We start from the raw sequence: 13,153 nt of genomic DNA, 5'->3' as shown, positions 1-13,153 counted from the left end.
CAATCAAGTATTATTTTATATGATCGTCTTCTTGAGTGAATGGCTTATTTATTCTTTGCCCAGTCTAAAATTGCCCTATTTGCTGTTTGTATTTTTTAATTAAGAGTTATTTATATATTATGGAAGGATTATTACACTTTAGTAGATATATTGTGCATATATTTTCTACCTTGCTTCCTGTTGACTTCGTTTTTAACTACTTGACATGTGGAAGTTTTGTATATTTTCTTACCTTGTTTAGGAAGGCTTTCTCTACCCCCAAGAATATAAAAATGTCCTCCAATTTTTGTACATACGATATATGTATACACACACACATAAATTTGCATATTTAATCCATCTGGAACTTTTAACATGGAATGTGAAGTAGAAATTTACCATCTAGAGTTTGCAGGCATTCATCCTCAAGCTTATTGTCTCATGGTCAAAAGATGGCAGGTACTTTTTCAGGCTTCGTGACTGCGTTCATACAAGAAGGAAGAAGCAGCAGCAAAAGGCTGAAATGAGCATGCCAGGAGAGTCTTTTTAAAAAAAAAAAAAAGCTTCTTCAAACACCCACCCAATAACTTTTGCTTCAGTCTCGCTAGTCAGGAACCACCCCGACCCTCCAACTCACCCCTGTCGTTGGAAGATGACTAAGGATTTCTTTCATTAGCTTTATTTTGCTGCAGATTGTCTAGGTAAAAATATCATTTGCAAATAGTGACAATTTCATCTTTTCTTTCAATTATTTTTAGTTTCTTTTGGTGATTGTTTTTCTTTACATACTTTATTGGCCTAAGGGATTTTAGGATACTGCCCAGAATAGCAGTTGATACATAATGGAAGACTAGACTATATTTCATTTAAGTGTGCTGTAGCCTTCTAGTAGATACGTGAAGTTAAGTTATGGATATTTCCTTCTGTGCCTCTTTTGCTAAGTTTTGCTTAATTGTGAATTTATAAAATTCTTAGCATCTGTTTGTGTAGTGAGTTTTACTGATAGCTTTTCTAGGGTGAACCAATGTTTAATTTCTCTTTTTTTTTTTTTTTTTTGAGACAGAGTCTCACACTGTCACCCAGGCTGGAGTGCAGTGGCATCATCTCCGCTCACTGCAACCTCCGCCTCCTGGGTTCAATCAAGCAGCTCTCTTGTCTCAACCTCCCAAGTAGCTGGGATTACAGGCGCCCACCACCACGCCCAGATCATTTTTTGTATTTTTGGTAGAGATGGGGTTTCACTATGTTGGCCAGGCTGGTCTTGAGCTCCTGACCTCGTGATCCACTTACCTCGGCCTCCCAAAGTGCTGGGATTACAGTTGTGAGCCACCACGCCCAGCCCCAGTGTTTAATTTCTAAAACAGACAGACTTGATATGTTAATGTTTTAATTGGGGAGCATACATTTAAATATCATTTTGTCCATTCAGTTTTTCTGCTATCGAGGTTCTATTACGATCAAAGAATTAGGCCAGGCGCTGTGGCTCACGCCTGTAATCCCAACACTTTGGGAAGCCGAGGCGGGTGGATCACGAGGTCAGGAGTTCAAGACCAGCCTGGCCCAGATGGTGAAACCCCGTCTCTACTAAAAAAAAAAAAAACACACACACACACACAAAAAAAAATTAGCCGGGCATGGTGGCAGTTGCCTGTAATCCCAGCTACTCGGGAGGCTGAAACAGAGAATTGCTTGAACCCGGGAGGCAGAGATTGCAGTAAGCCGAGATCGCGCCTCTGCACTTCAGACTTGGTGACAGAGTGAGACTCCCTCTCAAAAAAGAAAAGATCAAACAATTAACTAGGATGCTTTGAATCATTTTCACATTCTGTTTTTTTTTTTTTTTTTATTTTTGAGAGATGGATTCTCACTCTGCTAGGCTGGAGTACAGTGATGCTATCTCAGCTCACTGCAACCTCTGTCTCCTGGGTTCAAGCAATTCTTCTGCCTCAGCCTCCCCAGTAGCTGGGATTATAGGCATGTGTGACCACGCCCAACTAATTTTTGTATTTTTAGTAGAGATGGGGTTTTGCCATGTTGGCCAGGCTGGCCTCGAACTCCTGACTTCAGTTGATCCGCCTTACATGCATTTTTAAAGTTAATATCTTAATTCTCTTCTGAATAATACAAGAATTTTAGAGCACTTAACTTTGATCTTCTTCCCACTTACATGCTGCTTTTGCCCCGTATTTCGTTTCTGTGTAGTTTTCTTTTTTTTTTAGCTAGACACTTGTTTAAAAAAATTACCTTTAAGTAAAATTGTCTTTTAATTAGCCCAAGGGAGAATCCTTGCTTTGCTGATAGTAAATCTTACAGGGACCCTACTCTAATGACTGAAAATGGGAGGGAAAGATGCCTTGCTAGAGACCTTTTCTGTATGGATAGTTTGTCTTCTGAGTGTGAAAGTACGTTCTCTCGTGTCTACTATAAGTTACTTGGAAGCACTGCTCTGATTTTCTTGTCTCGGTATTTATTAATGACTCCTATGTCAAAACTTTTAGAGATCTATCCTCATGACTTTAGCCTAAGGGCAACTATTAGGCACCCTTTGTTTACCAATTTAGCAGTTTGTTGGCCATGCTGCCCCTAGTAGTAGAATTGATATGAGATTCTGCTGGGAAAACTCCCTGTTTTAAAGGCCTTTTTTCGTCCGATTTTACCGTCAACCTGAGCCTATTTTTAAATAATTCAGAAATTTTTTATAGTTCTGATCTGTTAGTGACACCCTTTTTGGCTTTTTAATATTCCAGTAGACTTGTTTTAGAGTGTTGTCATTTTATTTGGATTTGGAGAGGGAAAATCAAGTAAACCATCTTAATCAGAAATCTAAGGTCATCTTTGACTTCTGTCAACCCTACAAAGGATGAGTTGCCAAATACTACTGATTCTGCCTCTGTTACGTTCTTGTACTGGTCTTTACTTCCTATTTATCCACCTCTACATAGGTCCAGATACTCATTTCTTTTAAAAAGACCACCTGACTTTTTGTCTTGTCCATATTTTCTTTTCACATTGGTATATACTATATGTACTAACAAATCAGTCTTCCCATCATTCATCTATGAAAAATGATTCCTGGTAATCTGTAAGATAAAGTTTTAATTTCTTAACCTGCTATTGAAGGCTTTCTACCATTTATTATACCCAGTCTTTCTTTGTTCCACTGATTTTCTCTGTAGAATAGTCTCCTGTCCAGCTCAGTTGCCCTTTTTTTGATGAATGCGTTTCTGATCTTCTCAAGGGCTCAAAGTAACCTCTTTCTCCTTGGAAATTCCCTTGGTACTTTATTTGTACTTCTCGAATGCCCTTGTCACTTTTAAACCTATAAAACATGTTTATGTAATATCTTGTCTCCTTTGATAGACTGCACATTGCTTTAGGTCACTGTCTATATCTTAATTTTTTTGGATCCTCCACAAAAGTAGTTTAATAACCTCGCATGTTGTAGATAGTCCAGCAAATTTACTCAGTGTAAGAAAATATGTTTAGATTTATAAACCACTAAATTATTAACAAATTTTAGAATATGACTAACCTTCTTTGGTAAAAGTTCATTGTATTTACTGTGACTTGATTTCTGGGATCTACTTCTTTTACTAAAGCACATGCTTAAGCAGTGACATCATACTAAACATTGATGAGAGTTTTATGCTGGTTCCAGTAGAAGTTACAGCCCAAAACTGGATTTCTGCTTTATAAATTAAATAAATATAGATAGGAAAATTTGGTGGAGATTCAAACAAGCAGATAGTGCTTCAATGGATATATTTAAGTTACTGATACCATAATTATTCATGAAATGTAGAGTGTGACTAAGAAGAAAATTTTATTTGATAAATGTGCTTGTTATAAAAATTACGCTGATATTCAGCGGTTTTGGTGTTTTTTTTGTTTTTGCGACTCTTCCTACCACCCAGGCTAGAGTGCAGTGGTACTATCTTGGACCACTACAACCTCAGCCTCCCAGGTTGAAGAGATTCTCCTGCCTCCACCTGGAATAGCTGGGATCACAGGCATGCACCACCACATCCAGCTGATTTTTGTGTTTTTAGTAGAGATGGAGTTTCACCATGGTGGCCAGGCTGGTCTCGAACTCCTCACCTCAAGTGATACACCCACCTTGGCCTCCGAGTGCTGGGATTACAGCTGTGAGCCACTGCACCCAGCCTATTTTATTTTTATGATCAAATTAATTTCAAGATAAGTGACTCTTACTAAAATGGTATTTGAAATTAGTGGGACTGAGTAACCAGATGGAATGCTTTCTTGTCCTCAGTATGAATAATTATACTCCCTAGTACATGAAGTACTCTCTTTTGCCTGCAGGCAGTACATAAAATTATCAGTTAATCAGTTACATGGAACTAGCACGGTGTGAGATATAGTACCCCCTACCTAGTAACAAATTAGTTTTGCACACTAGTGTTAACCCTGAATAAACATTATGATATAGGATTAGAAGTACTAATTTCTTCATACATGCTGACATATTTGAAAGCCTGACATAGATGTTAATATAAATATATTATGTGCCTTCTTTTTTGAATTGTTTTTAAGTGAATGAAAGGAATACTCTACAGGAAGAAAATAAAAAGCTTTCTGAACAACTCCAGCAGAAAATTGAGTAAGTATTTTCCCCCATCCTTGTTGTTTTATTTTACTTCGCTATACAAACCATGAAGATACTGTAAGAGTTGCAGATTTCATTTTAAAAATTATGAAGTGTTCTGCAGTTAAAAAATACAAAGAAAATCACTACATTTTTGTGTTTTGAGACTATAGTGTGACTGCATCTCTTAGATTAGTGCTTGAATAAAGTGTCAACATTGTAATTAAAACATTTTAATTTTTATAATGATGTATTATAAATAATACATTGTTAAAATACTTGTATTTCAAACAGATGTTTGAGTTTTGTTAGCTCCCTTCCAACCCTGTCCCAGAGCTTCATAAGTGTTTCCTCTTATATAGTACTCAGGCCTGTGGAACTTCTTCCTTCCTCTGTTTTTCCCCCTCTTCTCCCCATTTCTCTTAAAGAATAAAAACAGTAACTTTTATCTTGTGTGCCACTTCCTCTTGTGTTTTATGTTTATTATTTCTAATTCTCACTGTGACTTTGCAAAGTAGTTTTATTATCCCCACTTTACAAATGTGGAAACCAAAGGTCACAAAGTCACATAACTTGCCTATCATTTTACAGCTAGTAGGTAATAGGACTGTCACTCAGACCCATATTTTTTCTGAAAAACCTCTTTTCTTTCCATTATCCAACACTGTCTCAAAAAAAAGAACATTTTTCTAGATATGATCTGACTAATGCAGAGCGGAGATGTGACAAACTTTAGTTCCCATTTATATAAAGCTTATGTACTATTTTTGAAAACTTAAGATTCAAGATAATCCTAATGGCATCGTAGAGTTCCTAAAGATCCTGTTGCGTTTAAGTAGACATCTACAAAAACTTCGGTAAAACTATGTAGATGTAACATATTATTTTGGCTTAGAATAGTTATTTTTGTATTAACACATCTCACAAGTAGAATTATTCTTGCCAGAATTATTTTAGGATAATGGATATCCAGTAGAATTCTGATATTCTTCCCATGTGATCGGTCTACTGAATACTGGTAGCAAAAGGGAATTTTGAGGAGAAATAATAGTCAGATGAGGAAACGAACTTATGAGATCAGACTGATGTTATAAATGTTTATAAGAAAATGTCAGCACTTTCTAATTTTAATAATGCTGTATAATGAAGAGAGAACACAGGACACAGATCCACAATCTGTTACATACAATTCCAAAACCCAAAAGGTTATTTTTGAGATACTATTCACAACCTAACCACTGCAATGACAGAATGCTGTTTATAGTCTTTATCCCACTTCATGTGAGGATTCATATGTTTTGCTGTGAAAATATCAATGTGTTTGATTACAGGATGATGTTTCAGACTCCACTAGAGCTGTTATGTAATTATGTATATATATTCTGCATTACTGTATTACTTTCATTTTTTAAAAAAATCTGAATTTAGAATCCCATCTTCTTCCAAGGATTTCAGATAAGGGTTTGTTGACCTACATTAATTTGTGTGAAGTGATTATGTATGTACGTAGCTTATGGTATTTTGAACACATCAGCCTTGATCTTTATGAGTACCAAAAGGATGAGATACCAAGTGTGTAGAAGTTAACACAGAATTAGATAGACAATTGCCTCAAAAACCAATGTGTATAAGTTAGGTTGAAACTATATCATGTCATTTGCTTGGTAGACATATGAATTCTAATTAGTTTATAATTTATTTTTAGTGATATCAAGCACATACATTTTTCCGTTGAAAGTCACCCATATTTTAGAAAAGAAGTGAAGGTGTGAAAGTTTGAAACTATAGGAAAGAATAATCATATGGATGAGCTTAAGGCATGTATGTTTATTTAGGACATGCTTAGTCAAAAGAGTATAGGAGATCTGATTGTGTCTTTTATTCTCGTCTGAAATTTAAGATAGTCGTGATTCTCATGAACCAACATCTTTTGTGGCTTGGTGGCAAATAAATTGCCTTTTGCTCAGCAGTCCTTTTTTTTTTTTTTTTTTTTTAAGCAATTATCATCTTGTAAAGGCAACCTAATTTTCTCTGATCACCTAAACCACTGTCATGTTATGCTATTTGTGCCTGAAATTCCCCTGAACTTTAGAAGAAAATATTATTTGACTTATATTTCTGCTTGTTAAATGCAGTAACTCTGACTCTTCTGAGCTAGTTTTGATATTACAGGTGGCTTATATGGTAGGGTGGTTATTAGTGACACCAAAATTATTTGGTAAAATTTTGCCACTGTAAAGTTAAAAATGTATATAAAGCTAGGTATTGAGGTCATCATTCTCTTCATTTTGGAAAATAGATGTGATGGGTCAGTGAAAGTCAAGGGAGTCTATATATGTAAGTTTAAAGGACTGTAGAATTCATTTCATTCAACCCTCTTCTAAATTGAATTCCTTATACAGCTTCTTTAACAAATAGCTATTGTTCAAACACATCTAGTAGAAGTTTACTGTTTCTCAAGCCTATTTGAATTTAGTGAGACAGAATTATTAGAAAATTCTTTCTAAGTTTATAGAAATTACACTGCTTATAAGTTATATTTCTTGATTATGACTTTGCTTTCCGGGACCATCTTAAACAAGTCTGTTCTCCTTTGCTGCTTCACGACTCTTTTGATACATGAAGACAGCTATCATGGCCCTCCTGAGTCTTGTTTTCTCTAGAGTAAATATCCTCTGTTCATTAACTGTGGCATTAAATATCCTCTGCTCATTCATGTGGCATTACTTTGACTCTTCAGACTGTGAATTTTTAAAAATGTTTTAGTTTGTCAATATCTGAATTAAGAAATCAATATTCTAGGTATAGCTTGATCGGTGAAGCAGTACTGCCACTTCCTCTACGATGACTATAACATTACTTCGTTAAGGTTAAATTATGTTTTAACTGGGAATGTAAGTGCTTCAGAGTAGAAAAGGAAAAAAGCTGAATATTTAAAACTTTTTTACAGACTCATGAAGGGAAACCCCAGATCCATAATTATAGGTCTTTGGGGAAGAAACCAACTAAAACAGTTTTGACAGGAATTTAATAGGGAGCAGGGGTCCACAAATCAAACAACTCAAGCCATCAGAAGGAAAAGTGAAAGGAGGACAAGTGTGCATAATTAATTTAACCAAAAACTGTGGCGTGAACTCTTTCCTTTTCTCAGAAAATCAGTGAGACTAATGTTTTAAAGAATGAACTTGATTAACGTATGGAGTTTTGTTTTTTCCTTTTATGACAAAGGAAGACAAAGCCAGCACTCATTTACTTAGTTTGGGCACCTCTAGTTAGAGCTAGTTTTGTTTTTTTGTTTTTTCCTTTTGTGATCCCAGCTACTTCCACATTGACTCTGCCAGGAAATCAATTTCTTCTCATGACTCATTCATGTTTCAGGTTGAATTTTTATGACTAATAGGCAAGCAGGCTGTGACGTGATTAGTTAAAGCTAGGTCTGATAGATTTCACACTCCATTAATTTATAAGCCTTTCTCATATGACTTTAACTTACTGTTTTTCCAGAATAAGAGAATTACAAGAAGAGATTAAAAATTAGATATTAGATCTGTTGCACAGAATGGTGACTTAATAAATAATGATTGTATATTTCAAAATTGCCAACTAGATTTTAAATGTTTTTACTAAAGAAAAAGATAAGTATGTGAAGTGATATATGTTAATTAGCTTGATTTAATCATTCTACAGTGTAAACATGTATCAAAACATTTTGTTGAACCCAGTAAGTAGATACAATTATTTTGTCAATTAAAAATAAAATTTGGCTGGGCACAGTGGCTCACGCCTGTAATCTCAGCACTTTGGGAGGCTAAGGTAGGCAGATACTTGAGGTCAGGAGTTTGAGACCAGCCTGGGCAACATGGTAAAACCCCGTCTCCATTAAAAATACAAAAACTAGCCAGGTGTGGTTGCACGTGCACCTGTAGTACCAGCTACTCGGGAGGCTGAGGCACAAGAATCATTTGAACCCGGGAAGCAGAGGTTGCAGTGAGCCAAGATCACACCACTGTACTCCAGCCTGTGCAACAGAAAGAGACTCTGTCTCAAAAACATAAAAATAAAATTTTAAATAATTAGATAATTAGCTCTAAAGATTGTTCCTTGGTATAAAATATAGGATTAAAGCCTACAAATAATATTGGTATCATTCAGGAAATTAAAGTATAAATCTTTGTTGGGAAAAATTAGTCTTTGTCTTCCAGTCAATGTTTCTTAAAAAATCTCTGTTGGTCATAGTTCATACAGTTCTCACTATGTAAGTTTTTATTTGGAAATAGCATTGCAAGTTGATATGAGTCTAATAGGACAGACTGATTTGGTCATGTAAAGCCTAGGTGTCTGACAGACTGGTAACGATTGGCAAATAAGGTCAGTAATGGTTTGACGTGGGAAAATCAATTAACTTTATTTTTACTCAACATTCACAATTCAGTTCAAACCCAATCCTTCAGTTACCATTGATCCTGAATTGAGTTGGGCAAGAACGTATGCCTAGATCCACACACATTTATTCTCTAGTGGAATCTGGGAATGTCTCATATTCACTCAACAAATGTTTGTACCATACCTACTATATGTCTGCTGTGTAGGCTCTTGTGATTCATCAATGAACCAAAGATCCTATCCTCTTAGAACTTAGTAACAGGTGAGCAATAGATACAATAAATTGCGGCTGGCCACCGTGTTTCATGCCTGTAATCTCAGCACTTTGGGAGGCCGAAACAGGTGGATCACTTGAGGTCAGGAGTTTGAGACGATCCTGGCCAACATGGTGAAACCCCGTCTCTACTAAAAATACAAAAATTAGCCAGGCATGGTATTGCGCGCCTGTAATCCCAGCTACTTGGGAGGCAGAGGTTGTAGTGAGCTGAGATTGTACCACTGCATTCCAGCCTGGGCGATAGAGCAAGACTCAGACTCAAAAAAAAATCTAAATAAAAACAAGTAAATTGCATACTATGTTAGAAAGTGATAAAGTTTATAGAGCAGAATAACAGGGAACAGGAGTACTAAGGTGTGTGAAGGGAGGTTGCAATTTTAAACAATACAATTCCAGCAGACTTGAAGGAGATTAGAGAGATAATTAGCTATGTGGATATCTGAGGATGAGCATTCCAAGCAGGTGGAACAACTGGAGCAAAGAACCTAAGGTGGGAGTATGCTCAGTATGTTTGAGGAACCTCAAGGAAGAGAGTGTGTCAGCAGTAGAGCATAATAGAGAAAAAAAGGTCAGAGAGGAAATATGGGAGGGGCACCATCAGATCATGTAGGATCTTCATGGATCAAAGGACTTTGGCTTGCGTTCTCAGTGAAATGAGCAGGTGTGACAGGGTTTTAATGAAATTTCATCCATATGACTTAAGTCTTTTTGGTTGGTGGTTGTGGTTTTTTTTTGTTTTTTTTTTTTTTTTTTTTTTTTTTTTTTTGTAGACAGAGTCTCACTGTGTTGCCAAGGCTGGAGTGGAGTCGCGTGATCTTAGCTCACTGCAGCCTCAACTTCCTGGGCTCAAGCAGCCCTCTTACTTCACTCTCCTAAGTAGTTGAGACTACAGGCGTGTGCCACCACGCCCAGCAAATTTTATTTTTTAATGTTTTTTTTGTAGCAGTAGAGTTTTGCCTGGGCCTCCCAAAGTACTGGAATTGCAGGTGTGAGCCACTGTGCCTGGCCTGACTTATGTCTTTTTTTTTTGTTTTTGTGTTTGTTTTTGAGATGGAGTCTCGCTCTGTTGCCCAGGCTGGAGTGCAGTGGCACGATCTTGGCTCACTGCAAACTCCGCCTCCTGGGTTCGCGCCATTCTCCTGCCTCAGCCTCCCAAGTAGCTGGGACTACAGGCGCCTGCCACCACGCCTGGCTAATTTTTTGTATTTTTAGTAGAGACAGAGTTTCACCGTGTTGGCCAGGATGATCTCAATCTCCTGACCTCGTGATTTGCCCACCTCAGCCTCCCAAAGTGCTGGGATTACAGGCATGAGCCACTGCACCCAGCCCCGATTTATGTCATAATAGGACTCTTGTGACTGCTGTTGAGAGTAGACTATAAGGGGGCCTAGATAAAAGTAACAGAAACTCAATTTTGAAGACTTCTTGTAGACTATGAATAACACATTTGGTTAACAGTAGGGCCCTTAGGGTCTGACTGCTGAGATTTACATCCGGACTCTGTTACTATTTTAGTAGATGACTTCTATATCTTCACTTCCTCATTTGTAAAATGAAAGTAATAATACCTCACAGAGTTGTGATAATTAAACTGATAATTTAAATAGTACCGGGCAATGTAAACACATAACAAATATTGGTTGTTATCAGTGTTAGTGTTCTCATCCTGTATTTGTCAAGCGTGCCAATTCTACTACCACGACGTTTAACGTTCTTTCTTTTCCATATGTACTTAAAATATTCTAGTTCAGACCACAGACAGAGTGTCTTGCCTGGACTATTACAGCCACTGTCTAATTGATTTCCTTGCCTCCTGTCCTTATGTGCCAATCTTGCACAATACTGTTAGATTGTCACATTATATCCAAGCTCTGAAACCTTAATTTCTTTCCTCTTGCTTTCTACGTTATGTGCACACTTAGCTCGTGGCTCTCCTTCATGTAATTCCAGCTTTCCCTTCTCCAACATAAGTACACAGTACTACGTGCCTGTCCTCAAACTGAATTCTCTCCTGATCTTGTCTGCAATGGGAAATACTTTTAATTTCACCTGAAGTGCTACTGACTATACTTTCTACTACACTTCTCACAATAGTATTCCCCACTGGGTACTGTAATCATTTGTGTATTTATCTACTTAGGTTTGGAACATTAGATACAAGGGATTACATCCTTTAGAGCTTCATGTTTGTGTTCTACTGTCACTCCATGCCATGTAGTAAATGTTTTAATACTCATTGAATTGATTTTCTTTCCACTGTTATTCTTCTCTAGGAATGATCAGCAGCATCAAGCAGCTGAGCTTGAATATGAGGAAGACATTATTCCAGATTCACCAATAACAGCCTTCTCATTTTCTGGCGTTAACCGGCTACGAAGAAAGGAGAACCCCCATGTCCGATACATAGAACAAACACATACTAAATTGGAGCACTCTGTGTGTGCAAATGGTAAGAGTTGGAGTTGTCTTTGGGAGGCCGAGACGGGCGGATCACGAGGTCAGGAGATCGAGACCATCCTGGCTAACACGGTGAAACCCCATCTCTACTAAAAAATACAAAAAACTAGCCGGGCGAGGTGATGGGCGCCTGTAGTCCCAGCTACTCGGGAGGCTGAGGCAGGAGAATGGCGTAAACCCGGGAGGCAGAGCTTGTAGTGAGCTGAGATCCGGCCACTGCACTCCAGCCTGGGCGACAGAGCCAGACTCCGTCTCAAAAAAAAAAAAAAAAAAAAAAAAGAGTTGGAGTTGTATTTTCATTCTCTGGTTTTGTAAACCAGTGTTCATCTACTAGTTTTTATGTTATTCGATCTAGTGGAAAGAAAATAGTCACTATTCCGGTATCCCATGGTACAACTATGAGTTTAATTTCTATTCATAAAGTGACCGAGAAGGCATTTTTTGCCCATGTTATGTATAGATACATGTTGTCTATATGACATGTAAATATACCACATTTTATAAATATAGTTAAATAGTTTCTTTTTATTTTAAAAATATTCCTATGTGTATATATCCAAGGTGGATAGAAGGAAAAAGGAAAGGAACTTAATGTTAATTTCTACCTCCTGCATACCAGGTATTATGCTGAGTGATTTGCATATATTATTGCTTTTTTTTAATTCTTGTAACAGGCTTGTGAGATAACTATCAGCTCTTTTGTTTTATAGATGAGGAAAGATATGTTTAGAAAGGCTGAATAACTCACTCAAGGTCAGCTATCATGCAGATGAGTCAAAATTCAAATACAGATCTTCTTAGCTCTGAATTTTCGTACTCTCCAGGTCTTGCCACATGGGTACTCCTGCCATTGGAGCTGTCTATAACTGGCTATTTTTATTTGTTGTAATTTGTAGGAGTTAGTGGTAATCAAGAAATGGTGTTATAATGTGTCCACTTTGTGGCTTTTCAGTGGCATGTTTCTAATTCTAGCCTAGTTTATCATTTCTGCTAAATGCTTTAAAACTGCCTTTTCACATAGTCCCAAAATTTGTTATGTGCCGTGATACAAGTATTACTTTTAGTATTAATCTAGAGCAAACATTAAAGACTTTAATTTTTAACCTAAACTATTTGGAATAAGGAAAGCATGGGGGGCGGGGGATATATACATATTTCTGTATTTGTATAATACAAATAAATTGTTGACAGTAAATATGTCTTTAAATAGAGAAGCAGATCTTATTCTTAGATGTTGGAACATCGACAGTTTTCCCCCATTTTATAAGTCTTTGTATCACCATCTAGTGGAGAACAAAGGAACTGTTAAAAATCCTACACTTAAATAGGAGCTAAGTTAAGATGTAAAATCATAGATCTAAAATGAATATCCGTTGACCTTTTAGTTTGCTGTCAGACAGGACATGAATCATTAAAGATAATCACTGCATAATTTAGATCAGGTTTAGATT

At 36.9% G+C, this 13,153-nt stretch overlaps 1 protein-coding gene across 9 annotated transcripts in view; it reads left to right on the top strand.

Moving 5' to 3' along the window:
• RBBP8 (RB binding protein 8, endonuclease) overlaps nucleotides 1-13,153 on the top strand; it is a 117,146-nt gene that overhangs the window by 61,884 nt on the left and 42,109 nt on the right. For all 9 annotated transcript variants that reach the window (XM_073006428.1, XM_073006426.1, XM_007974465.3 and 6 more), the window contains 2 exons: nucleotides 4,534-4,600; nucleotides 11,519-11,694. In XM_073006428.1, coding sequence (XP_072862529.1) covers nucleotides 4,534-4,600; nucleotides 11,519-11,694 — 243 coding nt within the window. The remainder of the gene's footprint in view (nucleotides 1-4,533; nucleotides 4,601-11,518; nucleotides 11,695-13,153) is intronic.

The sequence above is a fragment of the Chlorocebus sabaeus genome, chromosome 18 (genome assembly GCF_047675955.1).
Source record: "Chlorocebus sabaeus isolate Y175 chromosome 18, mChlSab1.0.hap1, whole genome shotgun sequence".
NCBI classification, from domain to species: domain Eukaryota; kingdom Metazoa; phylum Chordata; class Mammalia; order Primates; family Cercopithecidae; genus Chlorocebus; species Chlorocebus sabaeus.
The sequence above is the reverse complement of the archived record's forward strand: the minus strand, read 5'-3'. Positions and strand labels throughout refer to the sequence as shown.